The 25,439-nt window shown below is 41.6% G+C and overlaps 1 protein-coding gene across 1 annotated transcript in view; it reads right to left on the reverse strand.

The window, feature by feature from the left end:
- Positions 1–25,439, reverse strand: part of MNAT1 (MNAT1 component of CDK activating kinase) — a 119,410-nt gene extending 93,971 nt beyond the window's left edge. Inside the window, exon 1 of the mRNA XM_030948553.1 lies at positions 25,343–25,439. Within this exon, the coding sequence (XP_030804413.1) occupies positions 25,343–25,431 (89 nt within the window). The 5' untranslated portion in view covers positions 25,432–25,439. The remainder of the gene's footprint in view (positions 1–25,342) is intronic.

Below are 25,439 nucleotides of genomic sequence, written 5' to 3' on the forward strand. Positions count from 1 at the left end.
CTGAACCAGGACAAATGCTTACAGTCCTGGTTATGTGCTCTAATGACTGAAACCCTGAAACAACAATATCTTAGGAAGAAAAATAAAAAAGGAGAGAAAAAAGCTAAAACTATATGCATCTTAGAACATCTGGGCTATGCTTGTCTTCCTTTAAAATTTTTTTTCAGTATTCAATCATCTGCTCCTTCTGCTCCTAACACTAATCACTGTCAGCCATCAGTCTAAAGCAGCCTTCCCAAATTCACCAGAGATTAACATTCTTCTATCAAAAAGCAAGCAATTTATCTTATCTGGCATAACCAATAATACATATATGTCAGAGACCCACTGATTCACTTGGATCACTTCACTTGGATCAATTTTTTTACATGGTGGAAAGAGAAAAGGTAAGATCACACCATTCTGCTTGTCCTTAATAGCCAATACAACACAGAAGAAACTGGAGTGAGAATCCCCAGCTTGTCTTACTTCAGACAGAACATGCAATTTGTTATGGAGATATATTCTAATAGCAAAAATCCGAATATATTCTACTGTAAAAAATCCTTTCTGCAGCAAAAGGTGGTGGTCATGACTGAACAAATCATCCTTCCCTCCTCTCCAGTCCAATACAGCCTCAGGGAACTTGGTGCTTTTCAAGGGTGCTGCCTTTTCAGTGAGACCAAAAGCACCAGTAGCCTTTAAATACTATAAAGACTCAGTAATATTTTTGCTGTTGAGACCACATGGGTTTTCTGGACTAATGAAGGTAATTTTACATCATATCACAATTCCCCACTGAAATGTCAGTTGATTAGGACATTATTTATTCCCTGCCCTAAAGCACCATTAAGAATGACTTGCTAAATCTCTGTTGGCTTTACTATTGCAATTTGAATAGCTGGACATCAGAGAAGGAAGAATGATCTCCATGAACCCCTTTAATACCTCACAGAACAGAGCCCAAATTATTCTAAATAATAAGTTGCAGAAAAACAAAAGATGCAACCCAGTAACACTTTATTGCCATCTTTCATCCAAATTCAGACTTAATCCTTCAAGAAATGAGCCTAGGCAAGTATGTTTTAAAAAGAAACGTTTTGGCAAATCTACTTGCTTTTTTAACCTTAAGTTAAAGGAGGTGTAAAGAATGAACCCAAAACCAAGCAAAGCATTTCCTGTTGGAATGAGTGTCTCATTCAGGAGTGGCTGTGCTACCTGGTGCTGAAGCTCATTTACATCCCAGCACCTCTGATCCACGGCTGATCTTCAGCATCCCAGGCACCTTCTCAGGCTCTGTGCCTGCACTCCCTGGAACTGCACCACTGACACACACAAGTGCCCCAAATTACAGGTTCAGCTTTCATTTCTGTAGCACAACAGAGTTTTATTGCACTTTCTTTAAATGCTTCTTTCTCTCCCTAATCCTAATTTTCCCCATTGTAAGTGCAAGGACAATATTCATTAGAAAAACCCCACAGCAGCATTTCTGTTTCCCCACCTCCCTGGTCTCATTTGGGAATCTCCCACTTCCTACCAATTTTTAAGGGTCATTCCTCACTTCATTTTCACATAATCCCCAAACAACCATTATCACATCTTTTCTCAGCATGAGATAAAATATAGACTGTGCTTCATAAACAGTGGAGACCTTAAGATTACATTCTTGGTGGGACACAGCATGATAAATATTTCAGGGATGTCTTGAAATACCCTACAATATGCAACACGTGGCCAGCGAAACAAACCTCAAAAAAAAGGTATATTTTGACTTATTAGAAACAAAAAAAAACGAAAAAGGAAAAACACATCAAAACCTCCTTCCTCCATCCGACCCTGGTCATTGAGCAGGTCAGGTTTCAACTTCCTTTCTAAGGGTGGCAGAAATCCTGACCTACTTAAAGCATGGTAGGGAACATTTTAATTTTTTTTTGCATTTTAAATTTAATCATTCAAAAAAATGCTTTTTCTTCAAGCTCAAAAAAAGGCAACTGCTATTCTAGCACATTAAACCACTTGGTGAATGTCACACCAAATTTTTGAAGCTAAAATGTAAGGTCATATTTAATGCAGCTCCTTTTAGGTATTAAAAATAAGGAGAACATATCAGGCCTTCATTAGCTGTGCTGGCATCTCAATCATTTCCTACAGATTGTGGGGAATAAAAACCCAGCCCTACTCCAGGGAAGTTGGAGGGAGCTTCACAGGTTATCAAACACAAAAAGGACAAAGTGAGCAAACACATTACTCACCATGGCAAAGACATAACACCGAGCTGTTCTCTCAGAGTTGCAGTACATTTCAAAGAATATTATCATAATAAAAACTTGTGATGCAAATTTATTCCTTCAGTGTTTGTTAGTAGGAAAAGCAACGAGGAGAATCAGTTGCATAGAGGGAGCAAGAAGCGAGACAACTTGTATTAACAGAGGATCAAAAAGATAAAAGCAAAAAAGTTGTAACAAAATACATTCTGTTCTTGTTAGTATTTCTCTCAGTGCCCATTCTGCCACAAACCACACAAAGCAGAACACCCCAGTGAAGTTACTCAGCAGAGGATGCAGATGCTGGGACAAGAGGGAGGAGGACACACAGCTGCCTCCCCACACTGGTGAGATGATCATGATCAAATTGTTGTCAAATGATTTGAAGTCAGATAAATATCCACAGATCTGTTCTTCATTATGTGAAGTTCCTCCCATGTACAGCACATTCAGAGTACAGATTGCTGGGATTTTGTGTGTACCCTGGTTTTATGTGTGGAAATAGCCCGGAAGAGTATTTTTGAATGCCTGTTTTAGCATAAAACCCACCTGCCACCCTCTGTGGGACTGGTCTAACTTACTCATTTTGCAGAGTATTTCGTTCATTCCTACCTCTGTGTAATGTTAATGGGAAAGACAAGAGTTCTCCATTTCCATTCAGCACTTCAGCTGTAAATATCACAGAGACAACCAAACCCCAGCATTATCCATGGCTACATCCCTATGCTTTGTGCCACCAGAGCCCACTGCTCCCCCTGATTAACCAAAGAGCCACTGAAAACAAGGGAAAGGAAAACTGCCCCAAGATTCAGATGATCAGTTCCAGACAATATTTGAGCTGATCTGTTTTGTCCAAACATCAGCTGAGGAGCATTCCACAATGCTGCATGTTCTCTCATAATAAACCACACTGCTCCATAATTATACAGGATCTGTGCACATATTCAAAAGCAGCATTTATTTAGGCTCACAACTGTATTAAATGCCATGTGTAAAGAACATTGTTCCTGGCCTGAGAAAGTGTGTATGGTATTTTCCCTATCCATATAAATCACACACAATAAATGTTTGATACTATCTAGTGCCATTAAAGCAGTCAAATTAAAACAAATCAGGGGAGAACAACCCTGAGCACGCAGCTCTAGGAAGTTTGAAATACAGGATTTCAAGCTTTTTATGCTCTGAGTCTCAATCAAATTGTAAGCTGTACATAATAATGAAAAGGATTTTTTCACAATCACCCACTCAAAGAATAAAAATTAAAAATCAATGTATCTATTTTACACATGATTTTTTGATTCTATGGATCCTTGCAGAACACAATAGCCACTAGCAAAATCCATGATGAACAACAACTGGGAGATCCAGTGAAGACACAAAATAAAGCAAAGGATGAGTTTTTCAGAAATCAATGACTCCTCCAATTCCTGACATTTTGGGGATGCCCATGTAACACTGCCCACCTCTAACTTTCTCGACCAAAGCAAGCTGCATGTCTGCAAAATATTTAATTCTCTCTACCCAAAAATGACTCTCTAAGGGGATACCACACTGAAAATCTACTCTCACCATTTTATGATGCTATTTTGTATTCCTGCCATTAATAACACATTTTTGTTAATTTCTCTAAAGCTCTCAGATTCCTGTGAACTTCAGCTACTTCCTTAACTTTCAATTTTAAAGGGCAATTCATGCTGCTTCCACCCCCTAAAACCACATGCAACATTTTGGAGAGATGCGTAAGGCATTCCATAGTTTACCAGCATTTTCTCCAAGAAACATTAAGATGTTACAGAAAAGTGATCATATTCCCTATTCTCACAAAGCCCATAAGCCAAGTTTACTGGTAAAAATAAAACAAAAGGGATCCAAAGATAAGGAAAAGATAGATTGCTTGTACTGAAGATTGCACCCTGGCTATTGCACACAACCATTAAAGCCTCAAAAGAATCCAGTTAGGGACACAGGCTGTGGTCCATGAGTCACAGTGCCATTGTGCAACTCAGGTGCCTGAAAAGCAACTGCAGCTCGACTGAAAAAGCCATTACAGCCTACCCAGGGCAGAAAACACCATAATGGGTGTTTTCCTTGGAAAACCCTGTAAAACGAGTTTGGTGACATCCACTGCAGCACAACCTGAACCCAATGCACAAAGTTAACCAGTTCAACAAAATTCCCCCGTGAAAAAAAGTGCTGCAGTTGCTCATGGAAATCAGAAAGATCAGGCCACATTCCCCAGATGACTGAACCCAAGAGAGAAAGACCTGTCCTGTCTGTACAGGTGAAACAGAACCATCATCTGCTGCCCTGCCACCAACAGCAGCCCTCAGTTAACTGGGGCAGGGGGATGTCAGCCCCAAAACTGAACCCATCAACACACCCTAATGAGCTGGCAAAAAAGCATTGCCCAGGTCACTAGCAATAAATAAATGTGTAAATTAATTCAGTGATCCTGGGATATAATATTTTTCCCCTCCTTTCAGAAGGCATTTCAATGGCTCTTTATGCTTAGTGTCGTATCTCAACCACTACATGCTGAGCCTTCAAAACCACTTTGTATTAAAAAATAGAATACATGACTCAGATGGTTTTAAGACATAGATGCTTACTCAAAAAAAATACACCACCCCAAAAATATCACCTTAACAGCAATATATATTATAGCTTCCAGAACTGACAAGTACTTGTCTGCAAAACTTCCAAGTGATAGAACTGAGATATGTGTGAAATATTGGGGTTTCTGCAGAAATCAGTATTATTAAACACTGCAAGGAAACTTCCTTGACCAGCCCTTAAGTAATTTTAAGGCAAGGGAATGCCAAGATGATCAATTTTCACCTTTTATCTGAAAGTGCTCTCATGGAACAAAGACTCTCCCCCACAAAGGAGTATTTCCTGCTGGTCGTTCCCTCTTATCTGGTTGCTGAAGACCTTGACAATACTGACTGCAGCACTCTCACTTCTCATGGCAGCTGCACTTAAACCACACAGACACAATCACACCCCACTGCTGCCCAGGCTGTACAGGTGGAATTAAATCTCACTCAAATTCTCATAGGCTTTAAATGATAAACTGTTACAACTGTGGGAACGTGCACAGAGGAGGCAGCTAAACATAATAAGTTTAATTGCATAAGGATGTGAATGCGCTAATAGGATAATGTATGTTTAGGTTCTGCTAGTGAGGCAGCAATTGTCACTCTGAGCACAAAGTCTGACAGCTCAAACTGTCACCAGCACCTGCCTCACAGCACTGAACAGTGAAAGACAAACCCATGTGATTTCTGCTCAGCAGCTTTTATGAAAACCAGATTCAAGTGAGGCTAAATAATCTATTAAATGGCCAAGCCAAAAGAGGTTCTTTGGTTTTGTCAACTTTCAATTAAGCCACTTTTCACGTGCCCAAAATATCCATTTAACAGGCATCATTGATAAGCTAAAAATGTGTGGCTGAACAACAGCTCACAGCTTGTACATTCTCAACGCATAACATGTCAAAATGTGAATATCTTCAGGACTATTTTACTATGAAAAAAATGGCGTAATCCTTCAGTCAGTGAGTGACTACTGGGAGAGGTGAAGTGGCTTCAAGGCACTCTGGAATTGAGGTCTCAAACCCTCAGTATTTGGTGGGCTTCAAGGAGGCCCTGGACCCAGCTCCATATACTTATTTGAACACTCTCACAGGTATCACCATTAAACAAAAAGCCCGTTCATTACTGTTTGCAAGACCAGGCCCCTCAAGACAATGACCTACTGAAAGCAAACAAAAAACCCACTACACAGAGATGAGAAAAGGAGAAAAACCCCAGAATACAGACACTTGAGAAAACACTTATTACATGTACTGGATATATCCCATCTAACTGGAGTTTTTGCTTTCCCTAGCAACACTGTGCGGGTCCAGGACAGCCCAACATTCACCTCCACAAGCAGCCCCAGCACTGAGATCATCATTATGCCACAGATTGTAGAAAACTCACCAGGAACAACTTTTCACTACAGACAAATACTCTCCAGTCTTTGTTCAAAGACAAATGCTATAAAAACTAATTATTATGTTTTAGACTAATAGTAGACTATTTAGACTTAGATCACTAAAAGGTAACCTGAATGCTCATTCAGAAAAGTGAGAGCCTAAACATGACCTAGAACTCAGCACAACAGACCACAACCTGCTCTGTTTCCACTCCAATACAAGCAATAATCTTTCCACTGCTAAAACCATAAGATTTCTCTTCCTGCTCTGCAGGAATGACTTGTGAACCACCAAATTCACATGCAGCAGAAAAGCGAGGACAAGAACTGCTTTGCCCAAGGGCTGGTCCAAGACACGGAGTCTTTCACTCCCTGTTCTGGAGTCAAAAGTGTACATATTTGGGCACAGTACCAAAAGTGCAGACACTCACTCCTGCTTGTCCTCCCTGAAGATGACTTTGCTGCAAAGGTCACAGAGCAGAAATGCTTCCTCTGTGTTTCACAGGCTGCTGATGCCACGTGGGGAAAATGCGTCAAGGCAGTCACTCCCAGAGCATTAAGGAAAACCGGTTACGAGACAATAGCCTTCCTCAGCTCTGAGAGTGTTTACAAATGTGATAAATGCCAGTGTGTCCTAGCATGCCAGCTTGAAAATAAGTCAAGCACCTGGCCCTTAGCACAAAAGGCTGACTCACCTGCACAGCATCTATTCTGCTTTGAAAAGACCCCAAGTTTAATGCTCCTGGGGACACAAAGTACTCTCATGACGCTGATGGGAGCGGGACTTTTCCTGCCCTTCTCTCCCTCTGCACACACCAGCACAGACACAGTTGTGGGATGGCTCCCCAAGCCAGGGGACAAGAAAGATGGGGACAAAGATGACTTGCATACATGTGATCTCTCTGATAATGCACAAACATCCCCTGACATCAGCTGCCTCCTCTGTTTCAGGGGGAGGGGTGTGAAAAAAACACCACAGAGATAAGAAGCCAGAAATACCTAAATTTATGCTCTATGAAGTTCTAATTCCAGTGTTATTTCCCATCCCATCCTGGAGCTCCACTGAAAACTCATGCATTAAACTGGGCAAGTACTGTAGCAGGAGACACTGCATCAACTAACCCAGGAGAAAACTGTTTCTTGTTCCTACTATATCTTTGCCTTCCCTGCCCAAACCTGTTTACTTTTTACACACAGCTCATCCAAGCTTTTTCCTTTCATTGCAGAGAACTGTGAGTTGGGACTCATGAAAGGTCTTCTGGCTACTACCACTGTAAACAACATTTAAAAAAAAAAGAGAAAAGAGAAAAAGCAGCTTGGTGACAACAGCCACGACACATCAAATATCAAACCTGCTTCACTGCCATTCCTATTACCTTCACTTTCATTTATGTAGAGAAGAAAAATAGGCCAAACAAAACCCATCACTCTTAGGAAGGACCATACTGTGCACCCTCCTGAGTAATCTCTCATACCAGCTTTTCATTCACACTGGAGACAACACTACAAGTCCACTGTGAACCAAATCCCTGCACAAGTTTTGAAAGGACCATAGAAAGATCTAAACAAGAAGAGATCTGAAAACTCTTCCCCCACTTCAAGAAGAAAGTTGTCTCCTCCCCAAGACAGCTTTTTCAAATTGCAACACTTTCAGTAACCCACAAGTGATCCTTTTATTTTCAGGAGCAAACTTTACATAACATGAGGAGGCAGTTCCTTGTCATTTGTTTAAGTGAAATCCCAATCTAAGCCACACCGTGTTTGAGCAAAAGACAAATGGAGCCTCTGCAAACTCAGGTTGTCAACTAAAACAAACATCTGAACTCCCACAGTAGGGACTGGGGAAATTGTGTGGGATCATGTGAGATCAAAGCTTTTTCTGCATGGCTGACACACACCTAGGGCACTTCGGGCTGCAGGAACATTACCAGGACAGCACTCTCCTGGCACAGCACTGGAGTTATCAGCAAAAATACATGCAGGTACCTCATACAGATTCATATATTTATTTTTATGGTATCTAATATAGCTACTACAAGTGCAAGGTCAAGTCTAGTCCTACAGTAGCTTATCCTATTTTAGATCTGCCCTGCAACCTCCACAACAGCACATGTGCCCAGGAGCAGTGCAAGGAGCTAATTCACCTGATAACCAGTCTAAACCCTGAACAGATTCACCACTCAGTGCCAAAAAAAGGGTTGGAACACAAGGATGGGACAGGCATGTGACACAGGGAACACCTGGATTTTAATTAGCTGGAGTAACCAGGGAGGCTCAAGTGGAAGTCAACACACTCTTACAGCCAGTAACTTTTACTTGCTCTCCTACCACACCACTTTCTCTTCCTGTTGTCCTTATACATAAAAGGCATCACCATGATGTCTGATCATATTCAAAGCATAAAAATTTTACACCAACCTGGCCAGTAACAAAGCTCATTTGTGCTGAAAACAGAGTCTGGGGAGAGCCATAACATTTTGGGCCCAAGTAATAAAAAAACCACTGGAAAGAGTATGACCACAGATGCCTAGCAAAGGTAACACAAAATTTAAGACCTTCAGAGGTATCCCTGCACATGGCAGGGGGGTTTGGTACCAGATGACCTTAAGGTCCATTCCAACTCCTTAACACTCTATGATAAAACCTGTAAAAATTCCAAAATTATGATGCACAGAAAAGCTGAAGTATCACTTCCTTAACTCGTGCAAACACCCTTTTCTGGAATGCCCAGCAGCTACTCACAGGATTGGCACATTCTAAGTTTAACACTTGACATCAGGAGGCTTTCTAAAGGCTGGTTTTGTTTGCTGGGGAAGCAGCCTGTGCATTTGAAGATGAAGTGTTGATGGAAAAAAAGTTCACAGAATCTCAAGGTTGGAAAAGACCTTCAAGATCAAGTCCAACCCATGCCCAAACACCTCAATTAAACCATGCACCCAGTGCCTCATCCAGTCTTTTTTTAAACACATCCAGGGATGGTGACTCCACCACCTCCATTCCCCTTTTAGCACATTTAAAAATGTACAGACCCCGTAAAACCATTATGATTTTTCCCATCAGTAAGACGAGGAAGCACTGCTTTAATATCACAGGAGAAATACATAAGCACAAAAAGTTTTATATCAAGAATGCTAAAGAAAAGGAATAAATCGATGCTCCTCTTATTCATTGCATATGCTTGATGTGTCCAAAAAGTAATGGATAAAAATATTGTGATTATAGCATAAAACACATTCTGCAAGATGAAAAATAGCATTCCATGTCAATAATAGTACCCAACCATATAAACAGAGGAACCACATTAAGCCTGAGTCCTTATCTTGCAATTTTCTAACTTTTGGGTGCTAAACTCTAAAACAAAGCTTGGAATGTAGCTTTTATGCACTATCTATACATTCCTCAACAGATTCCAGGCAACAATACTCGAATTATCCTTGAAGTAACTGGAAAAATAATTCTGGAGCTATTAGGAAAGAAAAACAAACAGTTTTATTAATGTAGTTGCTCCAATCTTGAACAAAAAAATGCTCTCTCATCATGAAATGAGGTTGGATTGGTATTTATTACAGTCCCTAGTCAAAAGCTGACCTAGTCAAAGACTGGCAAGTAGAAGGTCTGGTATCACTCTGAAGAAGATGAGCAACAGCCATTTAATGTGAACTGATCACATTTAAAGGGGCAGATGACACAAACCTCCACCTCTCCCTCATTTCATTCACCTCCAGCTTCTACTGTAAATAGTCCAAGCCAAATATGAGAAGCGACAGTATTAGGACAAACTCCAAGTCTGGTGCTATCAACTTATCTTAAATAAACTGTTTGTCTGTGTTAAGTAAACTATTTAACAGAAAAACAACTGTCAGAAAAACTGATGTACATTTTTAGAAGTGAAAATAAATAGAAGAGGTTTGATCCTGAAAGTAATCATCACATGCAGATTTTCACTATTTCCATGGACTACTTGCACAAGTGAGGCTACTCTGGCACTCAAGCATCTGAAGAACTGAGCCAGTCTTTTAAAACAACAGCCTTGTTAACACAGATCCTTCATCCACGCTTCTGTTGTACTGCTTTGCATTTCAAACAACCAGGAAATAGGAATGTATTGTTTTATATATCAAAAGCTCTATTATCATTATGGTGCAAGGATTCCATATTGCCACAGTTTCATACCTCCTCGATGTTTCTCGTAGGCAGCTCCTCTAAGCACTGACTGTTTCTGGTGCTTGCAGTAATCCTCTGACTCCAGATCCCACCAATCCACTCTTTTATACCACTTGTTCTTATTGGCTACAGGTGTGGCCTGTTAAGATCAGGCCTGCTCCTAATCTTTAGCAATTGGTTCAGCTGTAAGTCTTTAGGGGATAAGATTACATTCTATACTACCTTCATTTACCCATACTGTATCCCCCTACAGGAATGCTAAGTAGAAATTTGATGTTTTGTAATTAGCCATCCTAAATTCAGTAAATATGGATGTCAGTCCACAGTGGAAGTGTCTATCAGTGACACAGAGCTGGCACCACCAAGGGTGAAGTCTCTAGAAGAGACCAGCACAGCAAACATTCACTTTCCTACCTCAGGACTTGCCAGATTTAATTTCCCACACCGGATCCTATCTTGTAAGGAAGGAGTCTCTGAAAGACTTGAAAATCATTTAGGAGAGCATTCAAAAGGTAAAAAAGCCATGTTCTTGCAGGGCCATGCACTGGGGAACAATCCAGAGCAGGGATTCCAAGCCACCGGCTGTGCTGCATTTCCCACAGCTCCCTCCCCTGGGTCAAGGCTCCCCTGGCAGCAGGGCAGGGCTGAATGAGGGCAGCAGTGGCATCAGCCCTGCCCCATTCTGGCTCTCAGGGATGCCCCAAGCCTGCGCCAACGCTGGCAGTGCCAAGGACACTGCTCCAGAGCTGCACCTCCCAGGAGATGCCAGCACAACACCTCCTCTTGGTCTGCACCGAGGAGACACCACCAAGGACAAGAAGTTCTAAGTCTCACTAAAGGAATAAAATTGTGGGGCTGCTTCACACACCTGAAACAGTTGAGCATATCCATATAATGTGCTCAGCATACTGCTTCCATTTCTGAAGCTGCTAAAAAGTGTTTATAGAAATATATATGGAAAAACATCCTGCTGGTGTAATGCTCCAAGCAAATCAATGTAAAAAAATAAGACCTGTCAAAACAAATCAGGATATAAACATGTGCCATTCAAGTGCAGCTTCCTCCTGGTACTAAACTAATATTTCTTTTCAAGAAAGTTAATAGATAAAACAAAAAACTGCACATTGCCAAGAATGGTATTCATCCCATCCCCTCTTTCTACATTACTCTCTGTATTATTACAAAGGCAATACTATGTGTAGTAGAAAATGTTTCTGGTTATTAAATTTTATGTTTCTCTACTCAGTGGCATCACATTCTATGTGGCCTTCTTCTGCAATTAACATCCAAAACACAAATTAAATATTTATGGATAAATGTCAATTATAATTATGAGAAACAATAAAAGGACCATAAATTAAATAATGCAGATAGAACAGTAAAGTATTTTCACATGACCAAAACAATGTTTCAGTGTTAACGCTTTCTTATTTGAATTGAAAATGTAATTATGTACTCATAGATATCATTATTGCATAAAATTTGGTAGACAATACTATTTTTTCAGCATTATGATTAACTCCTAGTAAGAAAAAGCCAAGCAAGACTGGTTGCTTCTTCCAGCAGTGCAACATTATTGGATGCTTCATAGGTATCTCCAGTATGGGACTGTCCAGAGTGCAGTACACAGCTATTCCTAGACTATTTCCATCTTCTGTAATTAATTATCCACAATACTATATTTTGTTCAGTATTACTAGCTCTCCCACATACAATAGTGGGAAAATATTTTGGGTATTTTTAAACTAAGGAACTAACCCCAGGCTTGCTATGAAATTAAAAAAAAAAATTAAAAAGGCAAATACTCCAGTGTGACACTGGGATAACCACCTTGTTGTTTTAAGGTCATTGCTTCTGCTTGCTGATGCTGATTTTTACAAAAAAAAAGGTTGGAAACAAAAACATTTTTACCAAATTACCAAAAGCAGCCAAAAGTCATCAGTGACAACTTAAGGAATTGTAAATTACGTGGGACACGGTGTTCACAAATAAATCAGATTTATGGTTATGTTCAGTTGTTCCTGTTACCTGGAATTAGAATTAGAAGCTCATTAAAAATGAATACATTTCAGAGAATGAAGAGGCACAGCATTGTATTGATGAAAGCTTCATTAAATTTTCAATGATAGAGCTGCTTCTATATTTATGGAGGAAGGACACAGTAGAAAGAAGTTGGGACAATTCTCCTTCAAGCAACTTTGCATCTTTCTACTCTACCTAGAAAACAAATGGATTTCAAAACAAAATGTTGGACTAATTAGGTGTAAGAGAAAGCATCTGTGGTCCATTATATTCAAGGAATAGTCACTTTCAGGTCAGCATTTGTTCTTGTATATATTTGCCAATTACACAACTGATACTCCAAAAGAAAGAAACCAGGAGAGAGAAATCAGGTTTGAATGATCAAGCTCATATAAAATACTGGCTCTGTATTTTATCTGAACTCAATGGCACAGTCACTTCTTAGAATATTCACTTTAAAAAAAAACAGAGTATGGGAAATGAAGCTTTACCTAGCAAACAGTAAGAGATAACTTCCTGTGCAAGCAGAAATGTAAATCTATTTATCAAAGTCATGCAGTAATGCAGCTTTGTTTTTACTGCAGAGACTGAAGCCAAGAAACAGACAGAAAGCAAACTATAGCCAAGCCCACTACTCAACCAAATTTCTCATATTACCATTGGCAAGTCAGACAATTAAAATCTCCATATGTAACCCAGGCTACATGAAAGAAAGCAGAACCAAAAACGCAAAAGTGAAAACTCAAGCGGTCTGATCCCTCTTGTGGTCGTGCACCACAATATAAATTTATTATATCTCCACATTGTGCTAGCCAGTTTCCTTTGGAAAAAAGGCTTATGCAATCAGGCTGCTACTCAGCTCCTCCCCTCAATATCCATTACCTTATGTCAACTAAGCCAGGCAGCAGGGTAGAGGCCTCAATGTCATGTTATTCCTCTAACAACCTGCATGATATATGGCCCAGGCATTACATGTTTTTCTTAACACACAGTTAAAGTGCATGGCCTGCCAGGCACCAGGATGAGGGCTTGTTCTTTCCAGTTTGTTAGGATCCCACCTCTTTCAGCCTTTTGGATAGGCAACACTCAGCTAACACACACAGGCAATGCCAGTTTATCCTCAGACCTTGTTTATTCTGCCCTGCTCAAATCCTGCTTCGACACGTTTACTGTTTTTCTCCCCCTCTCCAGTTTTCTTTGGCATGCACAGGCAGCATTAAATAACTGACCTTCTCAAAACCACCATGAGGTAGCATTATCCCCACATTACCAGATAAGGAAATTAAGCCACTATAATTAATGCTTGAAGCATGCCCAAATTTCACATTCCTGATTTGAGAGTGATTAGCATTAGCGCTCTATAGGATTTCCTCTGCTCAAAGCCTGGCTCCCAGGGAGGGCAGGAGCAGTTGCCCAGAGCCTGCACTGCCACAGGGGCATCCCATGGGCACAGCAGAGCCCCTACAAAATGCTGCACTCCAGGAACTTGGCCAACTCCACCCCAGGGCTCTGTAAAACACTCCAACACCCGGGTGCTGCCCCAGCCCAGTGAGAGAACACAGATCTGAGTGCCCTCCTGCACCTTTCCTCTTCTCCTGGCCAAGATTTTTGTATCTAGGCTTGGCTAATTTCCATCTAGACACCTACAGCCCCACACCACAATGCTCAAGCACACACACTCACTGTCCTCACCTCTGATTGCCACAGCCTCCCCATGCCTTCATCCTCCAAGAACTTCACATCTTGCTACACACTTCCTGAGCTCCAGTTTTTCCCCAGTTTTCCAAGGTTGTCCCAAATCCTTCCCTAGCCCAGTCATCACTCCTTCTCTCAGCTCCTCAAGCAGTCATGTCCCTTTCTCTAAGCAAGTCTCCCTTGTGATCTTGCATCTTCCTTTGTGCCATATAGTCAGACTGGGAGTCAGCCTCCCCTCTGGACCACTCCAGCATTTCAGATTCCCCAGAGCCACAAGGTGTTTCCCAGTCACAGCTTCCCTATAGAAGAGATGCTTCCTTTCAAAATCTGTCAGCTGGCAGCAAAGGTTCCCCCACAGACCCCATGCAATTTGAGCTCCCTAATTTCATCCCAAGAAAAAAATCTCCAAGGGGCTGTTCCACTCACCCATCACTGAGATTCTGCCCATGTGAAGGCAGCTAATTCTGCACACACCTCCTGTATTACCCTTCCCCAAAACCAGGCAGACAGAAGAGATATCAAAGGTTTGTTTGGCAAAATTTTGTTGCAAGAGTAGAAACTAAAAAGTTCAAAGTAATGCAGCACTTCTAGACTAAGCTCAACAAATATCTCTGCAGCTCCTGAATTCCTCCAAGCCTGCTCAGCTGAACGTTCAGGAACATCCCATCACCCTGGCACTGCCCTCAGTCCTGTTAACCTCCCTCACTCCCTTTACAGAACACAACCATACCCCAAAACTAAAGAGAACTTTTCTTTTTTTTTTCCTAAAACAAGGGATCTTGGGGATTTAAAGGCAGCCTCCCATTTGTAGTTCACAGCACATCAGTCACAAGCTTATCAAACTACACAATTGCCACTGACAGTATTTCCTGACGCCGTCCAGGGTGTGTAAGGACGACTTTTTCAGCCTTTTAAAGCCTACAGACACTACTTCCAGAACTATCTGGACTCTTCTGTTTACACAAGGCTATTCATGTACTCACAGTAAAGATTACCTAGCCACTAGTTACACCTACAGATTGTTCAATTCCTAATCCCCACAAGGATACCTTTTTTTTTACAGATAAACACATGACACCCTGCAAGTAAGACAAGTTAAACATTTGTCTGCCTGTACTTGTCTGGGACCAGAGATCTTCCTCCTTCACCCTGGCTCTGAGGGCAGCTCTTGCAATACATCTAATCCCAGTGCCAGACTTTCCTGCCCAGTTAGACCCAACACTTCCCATTCTGGCTCAGCAGTCTGAAGGTGTCAACAGTGGCCAAACCACTCCCTTGCCTTTTGCTGTCTAGGAACATCAGTCCTCCTTTGCCACCCTGGCAGTCTGGCCACACTTCTTGGAACTTATAAAAAACTGAAGAGCACAACATTCTTGGGAACTTTCACCTTAACATTTGTTCTTAAGAGGAAAGCAGGAAAATACATTTCTTCTCACTCTGTTCCATCCCAATATTTCCTAACTCTCAGCAGAGCCATTTATCTTCTCTAAAATCTTAAAGAAGGTGTCATGCTCATGTTAGGCCCAGGATTCTGCAAATGCTTAGACATAATCTAACCTCAGTGCCAGCCATTGAGGCAGGACTGTGTGGGCACAGCAAAAATCATTACCTCATGTTTCCCAATTTGAAGCCAAAATATTTATCAGACAGATGACTTCCTCATTGTTCCTTTGTGACAGAGCCATCTTGTTCTCACTGATCTGAACCTACCTACATTTCACACAAAAAATCCTGCAAGAATTTCCTTATATATTTCTCCCCCCACACACATTATAGTAAAAAAAAAAAAAAACAACTTAATATCATTTTCAGAGGATAAAAAAATGTTTTTAGCTATGACAAAGTTTAATTTTGTCACATATAGCAGCAGCTCCTGCTAAGATCTTTTCTCAGATTTGGTCTCATCAAAACTAATTCTTGCAAAATATTTTTTTAAAAAGAGAAATCAGGTAAATGTCTTTACAAAATTCAGATCACTGTTAGGACTACTATTTGTGATTTTTATTGCAACCAGAGTGGTCTGTGAGAAAACATCCATTGTTCCCTGCATATCATCAAACCAAGAGAGGGATCCAGCAACATGAAACTGAAGTGTCCCCAGTGCAAGCTCAGCTGTGCCTGTCCCACAGCCTGTTACTTTCAGGGAATTTTCTTTATTTCTTCACCAGATATGAACAGTGGAGTATTCAATTCAACTTCCAAAATGTTGACCTGGCTTTTCTTCAGACTTCACCTTCAGCTATCCAGCAGGGGAGGAACAACCAACCAAAGCCCCAAAGAAAGAGCATGCACACAAATACAACCTCTGGGCATTTGCAACAGGGCACTTCTGAACCTGCCCTGCTGTGAATTTACCGTTACCAAGATACATGTGCTTCCTAAAATGACTCAGGAATCTATTTGCTTAATTTCATAAATATTAAACTTATGCATATGGCTTATTAACATCTGACAGCTAATGCAACCACACAGAAGCAAGCCCATTGTCCTTTTTCGTCACAAACCCGCAGAATTATTGTCTTCAATTAAAATGAAGTAGATGCAATTAAAAGAGAAAAGAAAAACCTGCCTAATATGAAATTGTTTAAACAACTCTTGTCTTTGCCTTCTTTTGAGAAGCACCTGTTTTCACCACAGATTTACCACACCTGTGTCAGACCATTACCATATTCACCCTAACAGGGGGAGCATTCACCCAAACCAGAAGGGGCCAAGCGTGTTGGAACAAACACTCCTCAAGCTGGGACCCAAACCCACTTCCAGGAGCACAGAATGGTTTGGGTTGGAAGGGACCTCAAAGATGATCTCCATTCCAATCCCCTGCCAGAGGCAGAGACACCTTCCACTAGAACAGGCTGCTCAGAGCTCCATCCCGTCTGTTCTTGAACACTCCCAGGGATGGGGCAGCCACAGCTTCTCCTGCCAACCTATCCCAGAGCCTCACCACCCCCACAGTAAGGAATTTTTTTCTAATAACTAATCTAAACCTGCTCTCTTTTGGTGTGAAGCCATTCCCCCTGTCCTGTCACTGCTTGCTCTTGTAAAGTCTCCAATCCAGGCTGCAGATCCAAACAGATTGAATTTCCAGAACCAAGGAAAAAGAATTGACTTTTCCATTTACTGACTGGACAGACAGGATATAAACAACAGCTTTCCTTTTGCCAAGGTCACAAGGAGCAGAACCATAACTTAAATTTCCAAAAAGTACTTACAGGGAATGAAGAGTAGAGTCCTGTGAGCTTTGCTAAGTAGACAAGAAGTATTACCAAGCAGACATGACAACTGATAGCTCAACAGAGAAAAGAGAAGATTTTCTAAATGTGCCAGTTTTAAAACAAAAGAATTCAACTGAGGCATTAACACCACTTCATCAGAAGTATCAAGACCATGACTCAGAGCCAAATCTAAAAGCAAATATCCACTGTCAGAACTGGATGGCAGAAGGAAATAACCTCTTGGGTATTTCAGCAATGATTTAATCACCTCCCATGACTAACTTGTAGAGACTTTGGAAGCCTAATGGGATGAAACTGGATCCAAAGAACATCTAATCCCAATTAATAAAACCAGGAAAAACTCTAAAAAGACAAAGAAGAAAGATGACCTAGATTTTTATTCCCTAAGAAGTCAGGAAAAGGCTTTCTTTCAGAGGGAATACATCCTACTTAACATAAAAATAAAAAAAAAAAGATTGCTTCCTCTGAGGAAGCAGACAGGCTTTGATCGTGCAATTACTTCAATCAAGCATCAGTTAAAGTCTCATAGTAGATCTGACAAAGTGAGTAAAAAACTCTCTGATGCGTCTCCCAAGTCACACAGAAGAAACTAAGAGAATTCTTTCAGAGGTGGAAATTACTGGGAATGAAACACATTTACACAGTTTTCATTATTATCTCCCCAAAGCAAAGCAGGCATGTTCAGGACCACCCCAAGTTCCTGTTCTGGTTGAGATTTTCAACTGCATATAGTCCCAATCTGCTTTAATCCGCCAAGATTGTTCATGCTTTTCATACAGGCAAGGATTTACCATCCAGGAATCTAAGCTGAGGTGTGATATGGTAATAACAGCAAAAAACCAAGCCTCAGAGACAAAGCAGAACACTTGCTCTTCCAGATGAGCCAATTTTAAAGCATGCAGCTTCACAAAATGGTTAAAAAAGCCAAATTAACAGTGTCATAGGAAGGTCCTCCTTTCCACCCTATTCCTACCTCATCTGTAGACAGAGATTTGTACAGATGACCTTGCACCACCTCTGATGTCTGACTAACCATTCACAAGCCACTTCAACTTGCTAGTTCTGTACAAACAGCATTAACTGACCAAAAAAGCTCATTTTCTGTCAGATCAGCAAACCAGATCAGCTCCTGCAAGGGGTCTGGTAAGCACCAAAGCCTGGTGGCTCTTTCCCTTGTGCCTGCTGCTGTTCACAAATCTTGAATCCACACTCCATGGCTGAACCAGCACACTCACACTTGCTTGTGCTCCAAAGCCCACACACCACCTTTTTTGGCCTAAAAATCACATATATTACAGCCAATCTTTATGTTTACAAATGACAGGCCTGAATCATTGTCCTTGTATATCTTGCATTCAAGGTATTTTCTTTGGAAAAAAAAGCTTGCCAAATCAAATTCAAATGCATATTTAAACCCCCCTAATTCCCACAAGCTCAAATTAAAAGTTGCAGGTCTGACAGATCTTCACTGCCTACCTCTAGTTTAGACTTCTTCATTCAAACTCACTTGGCTGAAATACAGTTTTATGTTATTTTCCAAAGTCTCCAGGGCTTTCCCCCATCCTGGAAGAAAGGCATTTTCTTGAACCACACTGCAGAGAAGAATGCAGCAGGAAGCCAAGCCATCCTTTCACTTGGAAGGGGTTGAAACAAGAAGATTCCAAACTGTTTTCCAACAAGTCCAGCCCCACGCACTGGCATGAGCCCCCATTCCCCTGAATTCACCAGGGATGTTCCTGCTTCTGCCTCCCAGGGAATCTGACAGCCACAAAACTCCAAAAGCTTCTGACATTAAAATAAATACACAAATAATGAAAGCTTTGTTTCTTCACATTGCAGCTGTTAACACCTCAATTAGAGCTCTCCAAGGATGCACTTCCCCCCTAATGAATCCCTGGGAACACCTAACAGGGTGCAGGGCAGATTAGAGAATCCCCACAACACAGCTTGGTGAATTGATGTCTCCCCTGAGCAACACAAAGCTGGGCCTAGAGACAGTCAGCTTTGTTACACTGTCTTCATTCTGAAGTCTTATTAACAAATTAAATGAGAAATAAATACATCTCCCTCTGGGAACAGGAGAAAAAAAACCCTATATTTTATTAAGGAGCCCAGACACATTTCCAGAAGTCTCTTTAAGACAGGAGCCCAGACACCTTTCCAGAAGTCTCTTTAAGACCAGAAAAGCTTAGAATGAAGCAATTTCATCAGCTACCATCTAAGATTGTGGCAGTACATGAACAAACCCAAAACCACCAAACTGGCAGCAGCTGAAATGAAGCTTCCCAGCTTTCTGTGGAGGCGGCTCTGGTCCCTGAGCCCTTGTCTCCCAGAGATGTCAAGCTTGGAAAAGACACTTTGTCAAGACAGCACAAGAGCTGGCATGACACTGGGGAAGAAAAGGAGTTTCTTTGCTTTTGCTGGACTGCAGACACCCACATTTCCTCTCTCTACAAGCCATGATGGCTCCCAGGTAGCTGGAGCACCAGGACTGACTCCTAAGGAAGAGCTTTTCACACCAGTTTCCTTACTGATCCCTGTAAAAGGCAGTGGGATAACAAAGGTGAACCAGCAGTCCCAATTAAGTACCTTTTTTACCTAACATTTTTGTGTCTCCTTCTTGGAGACCATATGGTCCAAGTTTATAGGCAAGAATAAATCTCTTTACCCACTCCTGTTTGCAGTAACAACCTTAACGTTCTTTTAATGCAGGTTTGGGTGGATACATTTCCCCTCCTCTTTATGTAAGTAAATCAGTGGGATATGCTTAACCTGCCTCCTAAAACTCAACACAGGCCATGAAATCCAAGCAGGCAGAGTAAAAGATAATTCATGGTCTCAAGTGAAGCCAGGTGGATTACAACTCCATTGGCAAGCATGCACCCAGCATCTGCAGGCTTAGAAAAGACTCTAGGAATTGTCTGAAAAACCAAAAATTGTCATGCATGCACAACAGATTTTGAATATAATTCTTGAGTGAGCTTCTAAAAGAAAGCAAAGCCATCAGTGCATGTTAGAAACTAATGCATTACAGGACTTTAATCAAGCATTGCTCCATAATTAGACACACTTTTCCCTGCACAAGTTTTTTTAAAGCCAAGTATCTGATGCCTTGAACCTCTGTTATACTTAAGAAAATAAACTTTAAAAGACATTCATTATTCTTGAACTAAGCATTTCCTCACTAAGTCCCATCCTAGAACAACTTTTAACTGCTAATTTATCATCCTCCCTCCCAGTGACAGGGAAGATTTATAGTGGAAAAGGCTTATTTAACATTACTCTGATGCCAAAAACACATGGTGTTACACTTTTGGTGATACTGGTCAAGAAGCAATAACCAAGGAAAACAAACTACTAAGAAATAACTCCCCCAAAAAACCCACTCCCCCAATTGTAAGGCTTGGCATGGTTCTATTGGAATAAACTGCAGTGGAATCCCAACCTGAAGATTGTTTATAAAAGACCAAATGTCTGATTTCATCTTCTTGCAGCCACCTGCCTACCCCTTATCTCCACTGCAGCAGTGCTGTGCTTATCAGCACTCTGATTTGCCAGGAGCACATTCCAGAGCCCCAGTGCCCTTGGGAGAACTGCCCATGCCAAAGGTGCAGCCCTGGGAGAAAGGCACTGTGAGATTTCTAACGTGGGCTCAAGCAAAGGATGAGAGAGGAGAAATGCTACCTGCATGAGCTGCCAAAATCCAGAGCCAATCTGATGGCAGGGTCAAGGTCAAAGTAAGAAAAGAGATGGGAGGCCAGCACAGGGATTTTCACACATAGCATCCACCTCAGATGAGATTTAAATGAATGAAGTGAGGAAGATGAGAGGAATGAACAGCCAAACCTCCAAAGCACAGGATTTCATAGCAAGAAGAACCTTCACTGTAACCATCTGTCAAAAAGAAAGAAAAAAAAGACATCTGTTGCCCAATAAGTTCTCAGATATTCTGAGGTGCTTTAAAAAAGAGGTGAGAAGCAAAAAAATAGAGGGGGAAATAAACCATGATAAAAAGAATGGCTCTTCTAATTTCATTCTAATCAGAGAGCACCTAAGAACATGGAAGTGGAAACAACCTGCCTGACAGAAGGCATAAGAAGACAACTCTCACAGTTCTTCAGAAGGGAAAACAGAATCACAAAATGAATAAAATGAACTCCTGATAAAACCACAAGCTTTCTGAAAACCAGACAAAAAAAAGATCTGAAGCTTACTGATAAATCATCTCAGCCAAGTAAAGGCTCTTCAATATTTTAAAATTCAAGATATTTTGCACAAGTGCAAATCACATCACTGGAGGTCACTTCATTAAGTGAACAGCACAGTTGACAGAATGGGAAAGGTCAGGGCTTTAGGAAAGAAACTACCAGGAGGCAGCACTGAAGGTAAAATGAAAATATTCCTGCAATGCAAGAAAGCACAGCTGAAGCAGGAGCGCATTAACCTACAATTCAATGAGAGGGAAAATCTCTAACAGATGATGCCAAAGCACTTGGGGCATTTTCTGCATCAATCTCCACTCAGTAAGATGGATTAGCTGGCTAATGTAACTCATAGCACAGCAGAAGGAGCAGGAGCCCAGGCTAGAACTGGGAAATGCATTACAGCAGCTGCTCCAAAGCTCCCGAGCCAGCAAAGCCACGGCTCTGAATTTTCCATGCAGATTTCTCAGCACACTTCAAACAAAAAGCACCACAAAAGCAATGTGCTTCTGCAGACAGCTTAATGAGCCTCCATAAACCCATGGACCTGTAGTCCATAAACCTGGGGACTATATCCAGGGGTTACAGCATTAGGAGCGCTTCAAGGTTTTCAAATCTGGTAGATGCAATATTTACCCTTTGAAAACTGACAAAAGAAGTTTTGGAGCATCTCTGCTCTCTGCATTAAGCTCCAACAACCTAAAGACGGACTAAAGCACCTGCCTCTAAAGAGCAGGAAACAAGTACACAGGAAAACAGACCAGAGTCAGGTTTACCATCAGATCCTGGGAAGATGCCAAAATAATCTGAGGGAAAAAACCTATCTCCTGCATATGTCAGATAACAGAACAGACGAGATTCAACACACAATTTCTTATAAATCACATCAAAGGAATATAATTCCCTCCAATAGCACAGTAACAATATAGGTAGTGAAACACAACTACAGGCAATATAGTTTTGGTTTAACTGGACTTTTGACACTATTAAACTGACAGCCATACAATCTAAACAAAAGTAGAACATACTGAAGTACTCAGAGATTATTAGAAACCCACACCCAGAGATAAGCTATCATTATTTCAGTCAGAGAAAATTGGTAGCAAGCCCATTCACATGGCTTTAATCTTTTCACATTCTCCACTGTTACAGAAAGTAACCAGGGGAAGAGGGGGTTTAGCAATGAACTTACTGCAGGCAACTTCATATTTTGCCCTGCCTCACTTGGATTTCTTATGGTGACAAGAAACAATTTCCAATATCTCCCAGACATTCTGCCTACAAACTACACATTGAAAAATATCAGGATGTTAACAGAGAATAACCTCAGGCAGTTTCAAAAACTTGGATGGAGGGTCTCAAAATTCCCAGTCACTTGAAGCAAATAAAAGTCACATGAAGTAACAAATTGTTTAAGAGAGCAAAAAGGTAATAATAATCATCATCATCATCACCTGCACAATATAACATGGAAAGCAAGCTTGGATTCTGTTCTGCCCACAGATGTGCTGAGTGGTAAAGTGCTAAAGAGTCTGGGGCTTATGTTCAACATAAATCAAATGTATCACTGCAAAAAAACTAAATACATCAAGAGTCATCATCCTGCCTGGATGAAATGCAGGCAGGAAAAAAATGAAAAAGAACACAAAATGAAAAGAACACAAAACAATTTTGACTCTGGCTGTTGCACTAATGACTCAGATGGAACACCATGTCCACCTTCAATAAAATGCAAACCAAGTAGAAAACCCCAGTGAGATTAACCCCCAAATGTAACAAAAAAAAAAATTCATTAAAAATCACTGAAGAGAGGAGACAGAAGCAATGGGATTTCTTCAGAGTGAAAAACACCAGAGAGAAAGCCCTCAAAGTATTGCAGACATTCCTACAAAAGAGAAGTAATAAAGAGTTCACAAGTGTATAAAATTCACAGTAGAGTTCTTAAATGCTTCAATTACAGCAAACAAATTTAGATTGGAAATTAGGAGTAGCATTTTCAATGGTAACAACTGCAAAATATCAAAATAGACTGACTAAGGATAAATGTCCATCAGAAACTTATGTTAGCTCATTAAACATTCTTTCCTTGTGACTGAAATATGGTGAATTTATGAGAACAAGTCAGTCACCTCCTTTCATTCACAGGTGGGTCATCTGAGCTTCTAGATGAATTACTATGGAAATTCATTAACCATTACTAAGAAACAACTTCCAGCATAAAGGCTTTGTGTGGAAACAGCAATAGATATAGAGCCCTGAGGGAGCTCTTGGAAGGAAAACACAGAGGACAAGTGGCACACTTGAACCACATTGAGATGGAGAGTCCTTAATCACAACAGAAACAAACCCAGAGCTCCTACTCTGCCACAGAGATGCAAACAACAAGAGCTCGGCTGCAGAAACAAGAAGCAAGACAAGAACATCAACCCCAAACACGGTATCAGCAACTGCACCCAGGAAAGCAGAAAACACCATTAATTGTCTCGAGCAAAACTCAGACACAAAAAAAAAAAGCCCAAAACAAGAGAAGCAAAGCAGGAGAGCAAACTGAGACGTGCTGTCCTCTGCTGGAAGTGGCTCTGAGGAGGAGCCTGGAAGCACATGGGGACCACTTTGATCATTCCTTTGATCCTCGGTCAATGCAAGATCGAGGCATCGCTTTAAACCCGCGCGGCTTTGCCTGAACGGGGCTGCTGCCTCCTGAACTCCGGCACTGCTGCCACCAAAGGGACACTCCCGAGGCCACCTCTCCCACACCACCACACCTTCAGGGCAAGAGAAGAGAACAGGAGCAGGGAACAGAATGAAAAGTAACACTTTTTTCCTAAGACAACAGAATAAATCCTTTCTTGTAATTGACTTCCTTCACCCTGTTCACTTACAGCAATGTGCCAAGGCAAGCGAAAGTTCTCAGGCTGCATCTCTTCAATGTAATTCACACGTGGTTTAAAAACATACACATCACAGGAAAAATGACAAGACAAAAACAAAAACTATAGAAAGGGCTGCTATTGCAGTGCTGGACTTGTATGGTGTACATCCAGAAAGAATTTAGAGTACAGCCTTTCAAACTTCCACACGAACTAAGGATGATCTCCAGATCTGAAAGTGAGTGAGTTCAGGCTATTTGTGACTTAAATCAGCAAGAGTATCTGTGACTAAAATCAGCAACAGCCAGTGCTGGGTACTATGCAAGGGCTGAGTTTTAGGAGAAAAGGGAAATAAGTAATGACTGGTCTTGGAAAAAAAAAAAAAAAAAAAAAGAAAAAACCACGAATGAGTTAAGACTACCATCAGCACAGGTTCTCAAGAGGATTTTCCAACATTTAAACCAGCACCAAACCTGAAGCAAAGCACTCTTCATCCAGCAGAATTAACACATTACAATAATACAACAAAACAGCTTTTTCCTTTACTACTCGAGCACAGTTTCAAACAAGAAATGTTTAACTCCATGGGAAATGTATTTTCCCTGCGTTCCCCGCTTCTCACGCCGAAGCCTGGCAGCGGAGCGGGACAGGAGCGTGTCCCGAGCTCACGCCGCGTCCCGCGGGTTCCTCCCGGGAATTTCACCGCACAGAACGCACCGAGGGCAGTCAGATCCACACCGGAGCCAGCCCGGCCTGACACGGACCCTCCGGGGGACGAAAGGCAGCCTGACCGGCCCGGAGCCGCCTCGCAAGCGCCGCTCGGGTCTGGCGGAGCCGGTGCCGCCCCCACTCCCGGACCGGCCGGGGGAGCGACCCCTTCCCTCCCTCAGGCCCCGCCGCGCCCGCTCCCCCCGGGGCCCGGCGCCACTCACAGCGTGTGCCCGCAGACGTTCACCATCAGCTTCAGCGAGGGGTTGCGGTACTTGGTGGTCTTGCACCGTGGGCAGCCCAAGTCGTCCATGGCCGCCG

The sequence above is a fragment of the Camarhynchus parvulus genome, chromosome 5, assembly GCF_901933205.1.
Source record: "Camarhynchus parvulus chromosome 5, STF_HiC, whole genome shotgun sequence".
Classification (NCBI taxonomy): domain Eukaryota; kingdom Metazoa; phylum Chordata; class Aves; order Passeriformes; family Thraupidae; genus Camarhynchus; species Camarhynchus parvulus.